Below are 13,491 nucleotides of genomic sequence, written 5' to 3'. Positions count from 1 at the left end.
TGAACAAGCGTGGTAATTGATCACTCTTTTGCCTCTTGCCCCTGCATCCAGAGCTGTATTTATATCGTAAAGAAGAAGTACGGCATGAATGAAAAGGTTGTGTTTTGGTTAGGACAGCCTGCAGGTTTGTGCTGCTTCTGCTGCTGGTTTATCAGTTGCCTCAGTCCAGTTTTATCTTGTGTGTCAGACTGATTAAGATGAGTTTGAACAGGTAAGACAATCTCTGATTTGATCTTTTAGTTTTCGAGCAGCACTATCTCAGTGTATCTCTCCGAGGACACTTTCACACATTAACTCTCTGAATGTGTCGGCAGTTGTTTTCGAGCTTTTTGTTGTTGTGTGTTAGGAGAGGTTTCAGAGTTGTTCCTCTGGACAAACATCTCTGTACCACTTCCACTTTGGGTCAGGTGTGAACACAAACAGCCACACTTGCAACTGCAGTGCACAAAGAAGGGGAAGAGGAAGAGTAAACAAGAGCCTTCTCTTCACAACCGTTTTATTTTTGGACACACAAATCTCACATTAAGCCTAATTTAGTTTCTGCTATGCTTTTCATCCTATCATGTGCTTGTCATCAGCAGATGAAGTTTTCCCCCCACTGTCATTGAAATGCCAGTGTATATTTCCTCAGGTGATAAATAAACACTATTATTTGTGGTTGTACTGCACCATAGAAATCAGGTTTAGGGACCAAATAAGAAACTAATTATTACAGAAGTGAAGTCCATGTCTTTACTACACTTAGTCTCAGAAGCATGGGACCAAACATGGATGGATTTGTATGCTTAAGATTGAAAATGGTCTTCAAAGTAGATATAAGGATAGTAGTTATAAATGTTTGCTGGATAAATACTCAGGGTCATGTTGTTTTCAGGCCGTCTAAGTTTACATACTTGCCAAACCAAAAATCTGTGGGATACTGATCCCTTCAGCCTCCTCAGAAAGTAATTTACCTAGCACAGACATCACATTCATCAAACCTTTCCCAATCCCTCACATTTCAAACTTATCTTGCCACCTACTTACAGGATAAACAGGATAAAAACACAGCCATAAAGGATTCACTTACAGACTCCATGTCATTTAGTATTTTTTCAAATATCAATTTAAATAGGATCCAAAACAAATCTGTGGCCAAACCATAAGCAGTGCAACTGCAAATAAGTTAGAACCTATCATTTAGGTATTGTGTTTGAGAATTATTTTCTTTCTCACTGCTGTTCCCATCATGAAAAAAGGGTCTATGAGGAATGTTTGTGACGTGTGTGAACAGCATGGAATTTTTCAAATATGCAACACTTTATTATAAATGCTAAAAGACACATTGCTGTACACAGGTTATTTCAACATTGCGTTAGTGCGTGTTCTGCTGCACTGTGTTTTTTTTTTTGCATATTCTCTACTAACTGGGCCATAAAGCACAGGGATCCTCTCTATTCCACCACCTCCGCTCTACTGTGTTGACCTGAGGGTTAATATTCAGACAAGTGCAAAGGAAATCACCGCAATCCGAGGCTAATTTTTACTCCTCTTCAACTAATAGGTAACCACCATTGAGAAGGCAGCTGCAAAGCCCAGGACCTTGTCTCCAGGCTCCTGCACAGGGCTGCGTGAAGGACACTTGGGAAACAAAGCTGCGTCTCCTCCAGTGGGAAACCTGGATCCTCAACCCTGCCCACCAACATGACCAATGTGGTGATCGTCAAGGAGGGATGGCTGCTTAAAAGAGGTACGTAGACGCGTTAGCTGCACCGTTTTAGTTTTTGTCTGCAACTGTCTCAGTTGCACTTCTGCTTTGCTCTGCTGGCCACTGATAGGTCAGAGTGCCGTCACAGGAAACGACATCCGACACAAGAATCAAGCCGAACAATGCCGAACTGTAGATCAGTTAAAAAGACTTAACAATCCTAAAAAAACGTGGGTTAATCTCCAACAATTACCAGGGAAACAGAGGAGTCTGGTGTATTTAGCGACAGCTCTGCTGATCGCGAGCGGCATCACAAACCCTACCGCTGTATTTCAGTCTGAGGAAGTACTGAGGAAGTACTGAACAAATATCTTTAATTAACTGATTCTAGGATTCAGTTCCACTGAAAACAACTGCTTTACAAGTCACTAGTCACTTATTTGTGTGTGTGTGTGTTGCATGTAAAACTATGTCACGGCAGTTTATTGCAGCCGTGCAGTGATGACTCCGCCCACGTTGAGTAGGTACTATCTTCATAGTGGAAAACCAACCTAAACTGTAGTGGAAAAGTGCCATTAGAAACCTCAACTCATAAAATCTGCTATCTGCTATCACTCAACAAATGCAATATGAAAAGTTTGTTTTTTTAGTCAAGTTTGAACAAACGTTATGTAACATGTTATTGCTTCAAAGATATTCAGATTCGGTTGTTAATCGAAGCACAGTATAAAAAAATCTAATATTTAACCTTCATTGCTGAGGAATTTGGATTAGTGAGCATTTATTATACACATAATACACATTAGTGAACTAAATGCCACAGAAATGCCTGTGCTTAGTAACATACAGAATGTCGTAGTCAACAGATCACCAGTTAGTCTTATGCGAACACGCATAGATCTAATGTAAGGAGCCATCCAGCTTCAGAGTCCCCAGTGGGCCCCATTTAGCTGCTCTGTCAGTGCAGTGTGGTGTGGCGTGGCTCTGTGTCGGGCGTGAGTCCTGTTGTTTGGACGAAGAGGCATTCCTCACATACCTGCTGGCTTTGAGCAGCTTTATGTGTTCATACTAACTCTGCCTTCAAACTGCGGCTGTCTCACGGAGCCCACTCCACCACCACCACCACCATCGGCGGTAAAATAGGATAAGGAATTTCTCCGAAACCACCGAAGGAGCCCAGGCTCAATGCCAGAGAACGAGGCTTTTACTGGAAGAGTCTGGGGGATAAGGTGATGGGAGAAGGTCACCAGGAGAGTTCCTGGGACTTGAAGGGGGAACAGAGTACTGCTGTTGTGTGTTAGCCATCAACCCCCCCTCCCCTCCTCCTCAAGGTCTGGGCTAAGAGTATAACAGACGGCTGTGTTAGAGAATGATCAGCCTGGTTCGGCTCAAGTCGGTTCTATGCAGACACACCCTGGTCATTCCAGTGAGTGTATGATGGATAGAAATTTGGTTTCCATTTGTGACTTATCATCAAACGTTCTTTTATAGACTAGTATGTAAAAATCACAAGCTTCCAAAAATGATATTTTTGTAGTTAGCTTTTAAAGTTCAGCTGTGATTGGCGCCAGTGCCCCGCGCGACCTTTATGTGGAACTAGTAGATGAGTGAGTGATTGAGTGACTTTTTAAAGTTTGGGTTAGTACAAATAGTACGATGGAGTATTAGGGCCAAACTGAGAAGAAACATTTTTTTAATCTTTGGAGAATAGTCATAATATTATGAGAATAAAGTTGTGATATTTAAAAAGTCATAATATTACCAGAATAAAGTTGTAATATTATGGGAATAAAGTCATCATTAAGCAAGCAAAGGCGATCAGCTTCAACAAGATGAGAAATTAAATTTTAAAATTAAATTAAATAATGATACAAAATCTCGTAATGTCACGACTTTATTCTCATAATACTATGACTTTTATCTCGTTATATTACGACTTTATTCTCGAAAGATTCGATTTTTTTCCCCTTTGTTGTTTGGCCCTAATACCCCTGTCGTAAAATAGAAAGAAGCGTTGAAAATTGTTGCCATTAGAACATTTCTTCTTTGCAAATTAAAAAGTGTCACGCGTACGTGTCTCATACAGTTAGTATCTTTAGGTTCTCCTCCTCCTCCGTGCAGTAACTTAACGTTTTCTTGGTGACTTGTGGTGACATGTGGTAATGCTTCATCACAACTATACACAAAAGAAAGTTATATCATTATTTTGATGCTTGTTCTTAACATCTCTGCCACAAAGATGACATGTTTGCTCCCCCCCCCCCCCCCCCACACCTTCGGACAGGAACTGAAAGTTGCGATAGAAAGCCTGTGTAAAATGTAACTGTAACAGTAGTCAAAGAGTGACTGATTGAAAAACAATAGGGATGTGTGGTGGAACACACACACACAGTGATACCCTTCTAGTTGTGACACACACACACACACACACACACACTAAACAAACAACCCTTCAGGAATAGTGAGTTGGCATGCTGTTGCAGCTCAGCAGCTGTGCCCTGTGAAATGTCACCCAGAGCCTCTCTGTTATGATTGGAGGACGTCCGCCTGCCTCCTTGACAGGAAGACTTTTAGTGTCGCGTCACTGTCACGCAGTCTTTGCCCCAGAGTCGGTGCACAGAAGGTGAACCTGCAGTCCCCTTGTCTCTGTGTCCATCACCTCACCCCTGGCAGCAGCCCCCACTCAAGGGCTATCATCCCATGTTGCACCTTCTGAGTGGAGTTGTGTATAATGTGTGTGTGTGTGTGTGTGTGTGTGGTGGCAGCAGCGGCGCCACCCAAGTGACTCACAGCACCATGTGGGCGTAATAATAAACGGCTTATACCGCTTCCAAGTGTGTTCAGCGTGCTCATTACTCCCATGTGTGCACTCAAAACACTAATTTAGCGTTTTAAAAAAGAGCAGCCCTCCATGTTTCCGTGGACATCGACGTCTTGCGCTTTAAACCATGACTTGACAAAAGAGGGTGCAGTTGCCTCATCCTCTTGTGATGCCTACTTAATGGTTTCTTCGTGGCGAGCTGGAGTCGCGGCGCTTTTGCAGCTCTGCACTTTCAGCTCAACTTGCACTCATTTATGCGATTCCTTGTTGGATTAATAAAGTTCAGCGCGCGCGAGTAAAGACTTCGGAAAGAAACCAGAGCAAGCATTGTTGTGCCTGTTGCCCTGTAAGCCCCCGCCCTCCATCCCCCCAGTGGAGCTAATCTGTCATTAGAGCTGCAGATTCTTGGCCCCTGTGTGCGCTGTACGTTTGTTCCAGACAGACTACACTCAGTGGGATGATCTCATTGTGAAGGACACACCTTGATATTTTCCTCCTTAAGCCTTGTGCTGCAGTAATGTGTCTGGCGTGTGGACACTGTCTGGGATGTGTGATGTTGTTGTGACTGTTATCTTGGTTATCTGCTCTGGAAGGACAGTTTTGGAATGCAAGACAAAGCAGCTCGCTGGCATGGGAGTTCTGTGTTCTTGTATCTTTGTGAGGACCAAAAGTGAAGATATTTTGTCTGGTCCTCACAACTTTAAAGGGCTGTTTATGTGTTAGGGTTAGTTTAGTTGTGATGATGACTATGAATGCTGCATAAAAATGTGTGTGTGTGTGTGTGTGTGTGTGTGTGTGCATGTGCATGTATTGACGGCGTGAATAATATTTACATATATAAGTACAGCCCTGCACAGACACTGTAGCTTTGCTGCTACTGTCACAACCAGTCGTTATGTATCCCCAAATGATACTTCCCTTTTAGGTCCTTCTCCGTGCACCCACACACTTGAAATGTGCCTACGGCCTCTAGTGGCCGTCGAGACTGAGCAGCATGTCATTGCTTTTTGCAAGTGTGTTTTTCCCAAAGTTTTCCGTCAAAGCCAGAGAGCATCATCAGACATCAAAGAGGCAGATTGTGGGTTCCCTAGTTTCCAGAGAAGCGCTGCAGCCAAGAACCCAGTGAAGCTCAACAGAGCAGCGCTCTCTTGTCCTCCCCTTTTTCCCTGGCCCTTGTTTGTTTGACTCATTTGCGCCCTGACAAGTATAAAGAGCCAGCCCCCTCGTTAGGCTAACGAAGGCCACAACAACTGTTGGATTTGGGTAGCACGCTCAGCTGGCTCTGACTCATGTGAGGAGGGGTAGGGCGGGAGAGAGAGAGGGAGGTCGCGGAGAACACAGCAAAAGAGATAGCAGGGGGGAAGATAAAGGGGCAGCCGGAGAGACACAGAAGTTGAGCAGCGGCTTTGTGATGTTCCCAGAACATCGCAGCTCAGTGACCCACTTCGCTGCAGCCCCGAGTAGATGGATGCTGCGTGTGCGACGTGCGACATAAGACCCTCTCGTGGTTTGGTTTGGAGCGCATGAGCTGACTTGCTCCTTCGCTGGTCATGCAACCGAAGGACACCCATGTGCTGCTCCTCCAAGCGAGACCTTGTTGGTGGTCCAGGAAAAGTGCATGAGACACAGAGTGGGAATGAGAGAGAGAGGGGGGTGGGGGGGGGGAGGAGGAGGGACCTGTATGGTTTTTGTGGAACACCAGACACAGTAGTCAGGGTAGATGAAACATTTTTTTCATCGTTTGAATATCTGTGCCTTGTGCATCTGGTAAACAGGCCTTCAACATCTCAGCCAGCGCGTCTTCCATGTTTGTATTAGCTTTCTCTCATGGTGTTTTGTGCTCTTTAAAGAAGCAGACCCACCTGATTAGAAATGTCTCATGATGCGGACGGTCTCAGCACTTTGACTTGATGCCAGCTCTGCTGCCGGGCTTGCCGAGGCTCCTACACGTCCCCTCATTATGGCAGTCATGGGCCACACACTGCTGCAGCACACAAAGACACGCTCTCACATGCTGTAGAACTGGAGCAATAGCTCATCCCCAGTCACTGCAGTGTCGAGCGTTTCACAAACAAGTCTCGAGTGCACATAAAATAACTAAATCCACTTGCATGAATACCAAAAAAAGAAAACACCACCAAACAACCAAAAGTATGTTGCAGTAATTGGAAACAAACTTATCCAAAATTTGTTTTATATATTTCTTCATTTTTCAAAGTCTTCATAGACGATTCTCTGGACAGTAAAACTTGACAATGCCCCGAGGCAGTTATTCAGGGCTAACAAGAGCCGGCTCCCATCGAAGAAAGAGGAGAGAGCCACAACTGGCTCTGGACTGGACCGTGCCTCAAAATAAAGTGTCAGAAAAAACACACTAAACAAACAAAAAAACCTTACAAATCCGCAATGTGGATTGGCTTACATGAGGCAGTGTGTGTGTGTGGGACATTTACATCATAATTCATCATTTTCAGATTATAGTATTGGAAGATTTGGATTTATTTATTTTTAAAAACATGTTTAAGAACTGTGTTCTTTTATGTGGATATGCAATGAAACCTGATATTACTACAGTATTATATATAATATTCATGTAGTTTACAGTCCTGAAAAGACAAAAGCTATAGAAAACACGGGGTGAAAATGTACGAAAGATAAAAGAGGCTTTTGTATTATGCAGTTTGGTGATTACTCGTAATTTAGTAGTTGGGCTGAGATGAACAGATGCATGCACCGACTTTTTGCACATAAGTTTACACCAGATAATCCCAAATTGTCAAACAGCAGTGGAAGTTGCGGTGCCTGACTGACGTGGCAGCGGATTCCCTGTCGGCAGCGTCCAGTAGCAGAGGGTGTCACACCGGGAAGCCAGCGCTCTGGCTGGGCGTCTGGCCGTCAGCGCAGACCCCCTGCTCTGGGTAATGGGAAGCAGTCTTCCTGCTAAATGTGGTGGAGAGAAGTAAATTACTGGGGTGCAGCTGTCGATAGGCAGGCTGGCTTGCAGTGTGGTGGGGACCAGGAGGCTGAGGGAGGTGGCACCTTCACCGCTCGCCTCCTCTCGGAGCAAACCCGCTGTGTGCTTACTTTGCTGTGCAGAGTCCGCCTGTTCGCCACAACTGTGGTGCTCGGCAACACTCTCCGTCTCTGCTACTCTTTGCTTTTTTTCCTCTTTGTTGTTTCCTTGTCATCTGCACCTCTGCCTCTCCTCTCCATTTTTCCTCCTTGTCACTTTGACACCCCCTCTTTCCTTCACCAGCTCACCCTTGCTGGATCCTCCCTCACTTCCAGCGCACACTCCGCACACCCACCACCCTGTTGCTAGGATAATGACCCCGCTGACAACCCAGACCCATGGCGGAAGCGGCAATGGACCAGCGAAAAGCTCCCCGTCTCCGACATCAATCACATCACTGGCACCTCTTGCCAGTTTCGGGGGGGGGGAGACGGAGATGAAGGAGATGCTCAGCTGTCTGCAGACTGAGAGCTGACTGTATCCTCAGATATGCGAATCATCCTCCACGTCTCTCAACATTTTTATTCACAGTCCCCGTAGAAAGTCCGATCATGCTTCTAGAACGGAATTGCTCTTGAGAACAGCTGGAGGTCAACTCGCTCTAGTAATTAAGTAAATAAATAGGATCTCTGGAGGGTTTTATCCCCCCGTTGCCTCTTGTAGGGTGTTGGATCTGACACTGGTTGTTGAGAGTTTATTGGCACTAATGTGCTCTAAATAATGTGTGTTTATTTGTTTGCCATGCAGTAACCCAGTTTACTAATCCATGGACTGCTTGTTTGCCCAGGGAGAAGGGGCAAATCTCAGCCCTACTGTGGCAGGGGGGAACTTCCCACAGTGTCTCTATGGTAATCAGCAGGTGTCACTCACCACAGAGAAGAAGTGAGGGCTTTCTTATGAGCGTGAGAAAGAGGGGCAGCCTCCGTCGTGCCCCCCATCCCCCTTGCTTCTTTTTTTTCCTGTTGGGGCAGCGGCAAGAACTACGGTGACAGAGAGGAAAAGAGGGATAAGGGCAAGATACAGAGAGGGCTGCATTGGAGGCCAGGGTGGCCCTTCCACGCAACCTGTTGATGCTGCTGCCAAAGCCCTGGCGAAGTCTCCCCCATCCAGCTGCATGGTCGAGAGGGGCCAACAAAAAAGAAGGAGGGATTAGGAAGACATAAAGAGAAGAGGGGAAAAAAATAAAGGAGCCCGAAGTCCTGGGCATTTTTCAGATGGCATGTGAGTCTGATGCCGCCTTATATGGTCACAGCCAGATGGGGCAAATGGGTAGATGGTTGCCCCGGATGGCACAGAAAGCCTGGCTCTCAGAGCTCTGCGGCTCAGAGAAGGGGATGAGTGTGAGGCGGAGTTTGTGGTTGCCGGGGATCAGTGGTGACCCCTGCATCAGGGAGCCCCCTCTCCTCTGGAGCGGGTGGACTGCGGCTCATTGAGATGCAGGGCACAGGGTGGCAGGCCACAGCTGCAGCCTACAGGCAGAGCGCGGCAGAAAAGGGCTGATGAGACGGCGGGGGCGGCTGAGGAAAAATCAACAAAAGGCGCAACCCCCTTTCCCCCCCTCCTCCCTCGCTTTGGAGTTCAGATTCCCTAATCCTCAACCTCCGTCTGCCCCCCCTTCTCATCCGATTCTCACCACTCAAACACACACATGCACAGTTCATGCAGTTACCACTGGCTCCCTTCCTCTCATCCCCGAGCTGATGAATGGCCAGACGGGGACAAAACCCAACAGCAGCCTCCACAGGAAGTCCAGCCACTGGGTGTGAGCTCTGAGAGCCGCGTTTTGTCTGACCCTCTCACTGAGTGTGTGCGTGTATTCACTCGGTGTCTCTCTGTGTATGTGTGAGGTTCACATCCAGCCCGTTGACTGAGGTTGAGGTGTCTGTTTCAGATATTATTGTTGTGAAAATGCTATTAAAAAAGACAGGGGAGGGTGGGGGGGGGAGGCAGAGGTGGACGCAAGGCAACAGAGCTGTTATTTGTCGGGGATGCTGCGGCCGCCTCTCTTTTGGGGGCCGCTGTGTGATGAATGCCGGATGATATATGATATTAAAAGCCAACAAACCACAGCAGCTGGGACCTCAACATTCCTGTTGCCGTCACATGGAGACGGATGGAACAGGATGCTCCTCCGAAGCAGCCACTAACCTCTGTCATTCTCCATCTTCTCTCTCTCTCTCTCTCTCTCTCTAACATCCAAAGCATTCCACATTTTCCCTTTTACTTCATGACACCTTAATGAGTCTCCCTTGCCAGCTGTCAATATTAAAAACATCTTAAACCAAGTTGGCTTGCAAATGGCTTCATGCAACTCTTGAGCCATTCAAATGTTGAAGCAGGGACTTTTTTTAATGATTGAAGTGTGTCCACCTCCGTTATACTAGATGGTGACATGTCGCCCTTTCAGCTTGTTAGTATTGGGTGTTATGCCAGCTTGAGTTACATTGTGAATTTGATGAAGTAGAATTTCAGTCAGACTTACGTATATTTAAAAAGTCCAGTTTTAATAATTTTTTTAAACGGCATGAAAATGAAATGTAATCTTCCCTACATTTGTTTTTTCTGACGAAACCTGTGAAAACCTTTATATAAGGCTGGGCAATAACATTATATTGTATATTTTCTTCAATATCAATGTAAAAAAGTGTACATATATATAGATAGATAGATAGATAGATAGATAGATAGATAGATAGATAGATAGATAATGTTTTTGCACAACAAGTACATAATTGCTTTGAAACCTGATACCTTGTTATACCAACTTTCACCCAGGAGCAAAAATCATTTATCGTGATATATATGTAGAGTTGGAAATGTTGTAATGTGATAAAGTTTTGGACTCCAGCCCCAACCTTTACTTTACTTTATGTTTGTAAAGTTCCCCACCCTCGGCTTCACTTGAATTAACTTTCAAAGAAAGACGTGTGGTTTCCATTTCAAATCTCATCGCCGAAGGCTCACCTGAAATTTGCCCATTATTCGTCCCTCTCACTCTCTCTCAAACACATACATGCGTAAATGAGATGATTGCTCTGCTGGTGACAGCTGTGGTTGAACCTGTTTTCTCACCCCGTGCTTCTTTGTGTGTAAAGTGTTTAGGGTATAGAGGGCGTGTCTACACTCGAGCTGTCCACACGCGGGGGCCGTGCAGCAGTTGGCAAATAAAGATGAATTCTGTTGTGTTTGGCAGCGGTTCGACGTTCATTATTTTCCACTTTGCCCAGTGCGCATCCCAGACCTCAGCAGCTGCTTGTCATGTAAAGACACTCTATCAGGCCCTGACAGCTCCTCACACACACACACATAGCATGCATGGCTCATAGACACTTCACTTGCACTCGCACGCGCGCACAAGTCCTACATATGTGGGGAACATATGTAGTGATCTGTCTCACTAGCACTCCACTCAGTGCAACTCTTTGCACAGTGTGTCGCTTTCTTCTTCTTCTTCATCCTCTCATCTCTCATCTGGCGTCGAGTCGGCCTGTTGGTTTGAGTCACACGTGCGGTGTCACACTTTACATTTATTAAAAGGAGCTTGGATTCAGGTCATCGTGCCGTGGATCTCCGTCGTAGTCGGTCCTGACACTCGAAATGGGGTTTTTAATCTTATCTAGGCTGTGGTCAGTCTGTCTGTTGGCTGGTTTCCTGTTTTGGAGAACATGTTGACATCAAAAGGATTAGGTCTGCTGGAACACTGTGATGATGAAGTGACTTAAAAGCAGAAGGCTCTTCTGTGTTGTTATGTGGCCCATTGTCCTATGTCAGCAGTCTGTGCTTGTGTTCTCACTGTACACAGGATGCATTCTGGGTTTTATTCTCTCCCTATGTACAGTATAACCGCTGTAATATTATGTGCAGGTCTTCATTTAATGTTTGAAAAGTGCAGAATGTGACTACGCCTGTTTCACTTTCTCTTCCTTTCAATGTTCTTTCCACCATGTGGAAGATAGAACAGTAGAAAAGGGGGAATTGGTATAAATGGGAAGCTGACAAGGGTCATCTTTGTTGCTTACTCTCTGAAGCGTAGACGGTTAGTGGGAGGTTGCACTGCAGGACACACACACACACACACACACACACACAGAGACAAACACAGACAAGCGGATATAGCTGCTTCCACTCTTGTCATGTGACCCGTTTTGTGGTCACAGACGAGGAAGTCGCAGAGTCCTCCCGTCTAAAAGGAGCATGCCCTAATTAAGGATGTACATCACAGATGTTGGGTAACATCTGTGTGAGACTTTTAATTGCAAAGACGTGTCTCAGTTCAATAAAGCCACATAAACAATGTATCCTTTTCTTTCCAACACAAGTGTGGAAAGTAAGTTTGTGTTGCCGCTACAATATCACATGAGTGCTCACACACACACACACACACATCAGGAGAGTTTGAAACCCCTGTCACATTCCTTCCTGAGCCTGTCTAACTCTCTTTTTATGTGTCCCTATCTAACAACACGGCCTCCTCTACATAATGTATGAGAATGTTGAGCTGACCGCATCGTCTGCATGACTTCTATGCAACAGAGGCTGTCTAAGATTGATTACTTGCACGCCGCACGTCACACCACGTGCCGCTGCGTCACAATTGACCGCCCGTGCTAATTCTGACGAGAGCGGTGCGTCAGCGGAGCCGGCGGGAGAAGCTCGCAACCACATCCACACTGGATGTTGATTTAATCTGTTTTACACACAAATACCTTTTGTGTGCCTGACTCGGCACAGCACACACACACACACACACACACAACACAAGCACATGTATGTGTACACCTGTCTCTGGGAGTCGGGATCTGCTCTGTGATGGTCTTTGCTTCGTCTGGATGAGATTTTTTGCTCGCAAACTTTAACTTAAACTGAAATTCAGACTGTGCGGGGCGAGACAGGCATGGTGTCAGGTAGGGGGCTCATTATGCTGTTCCTGCATTGTGCACATACTGTCCTTAGTGTGGCTGGCATGGACTATAGCTGGGGGATATGGGTCAGCCAAAACCTGACCACAGAGCTAGGCACCAGCTGGGGCCCAGCTGAGGAAAACGAGGCTCAGTGTTGAGAGCTCAGGAGACTTTCTGGCTGCACAGTGAAGAATTTGGGCAACCTATGATTGTGTTGAACAAGCTCTCAGTTTAATACAGCTGTCACACAGTCTGCGCGTGCTCTCAAATGAAATAAAACCCCCTTTTTATGCTTTGATCACTTTGAACATGACGGCGAGCGCCGTTGTGCTGAGGTACGGGAGTCTGGTTTTATTGAAAGCCTGTGATAAATAACACTCGGACAGTTGACGAGCACGCGTGAGTGGCTGATGTGGACGTAGATTGGCGAGGCTTGTAGTTTTAAAGCGGGTAAACAACTCATCGCGATAATTATATTACATCGAAACGGGCATGGGGGAGATCCACCAACCGCATACCTGCCTGTGTGTGTGTGTGTGTGTGTGTGTTTCAATTAGGAAAGCGTATCCAGTGCTGCTGGTGTTGTGAGGTGACAAAATTTCACGACTGAGAAAGTTGAGCTACTTGCTAAATGGGCTCCGTTTGGTGTGAAAACACTTGCTCGGCAGAAAACAAGATGACAAATCCCCTTCACTGACATGATGAAAAATGTAATAATATATTGAACATCTGCTGTGCATTGAGGACTCAAGTATAATGTGCTCTGGGAGTGGTGTCGTAGATGTTTCGCAGCACCTCGCCAGCCGTGGCAAATCAGGTTTTTATACAGTATATAAATAAATATATATATATATATATATATATATATATATATACTTTGATTGAGCTCAGTGGACTAATGCCCTGTTGGAACGTGATATACAAACAAACAGCCTGATTTATCCTGCTCCATGTTGACAACTTTGCTAGTGCAACTGTGCTGCTCTAATGTGTCTTCTTCATTACTTAAATGAATATAAAGCATTTGATGTTAACGTTGGCTGCTTGTAACATTTATCTCTCAGAAAAT

The 13,491-nt window shown here is 45.6% G+C and overlaps 1 protein-coding gene across 2 annotated transcripts in view; it reads left to right on the top strand.

The window, feature by feature from the left end:
- Nucleotides 1–13,491, top strand: part of akt1 (v-akt murine thymoma viral oncogene homolog 1) — a 33,251-nt gene that overhangs the window by 3,226 nt on the left and 16,534 nt on the right. For both annotated transcript variants that reach the window (XM_058614483.1, XM_058614482.1), the window contains exon 2: nucleotides 1,544–1,729. In XM_058614483.1, the coding sequence (XP_058470466.1) occupies nucleotides 1,684–1,729 (46 nt within the window). In that variant the 5' untranslated portion in view covers nucleotides 1,544–1,683. The remainder of the gene's footprint in view (nucleotides 1–1,543; nucleotides 1,730–13,491) is intronic.

The sequence above is a fragment of the Solea solea genome, chromosome 18 (assembly GCF_958295425.1).
Source record: "Solea solea chromosome 18, fSolSol10.1, whole genome shotgun sequence".
In the NCBI taxonomy this organism is placed as follows: Eukaryota; Metazoa; Chordata; class Actinopteri; order Pleuronectiformes; family Soleidae; genus Solea; species Solea solea.
Note: the sequence above shows the minus strand (reverse complement) of the source record. Positions and strands in the feature narration are given on the sequence as shown.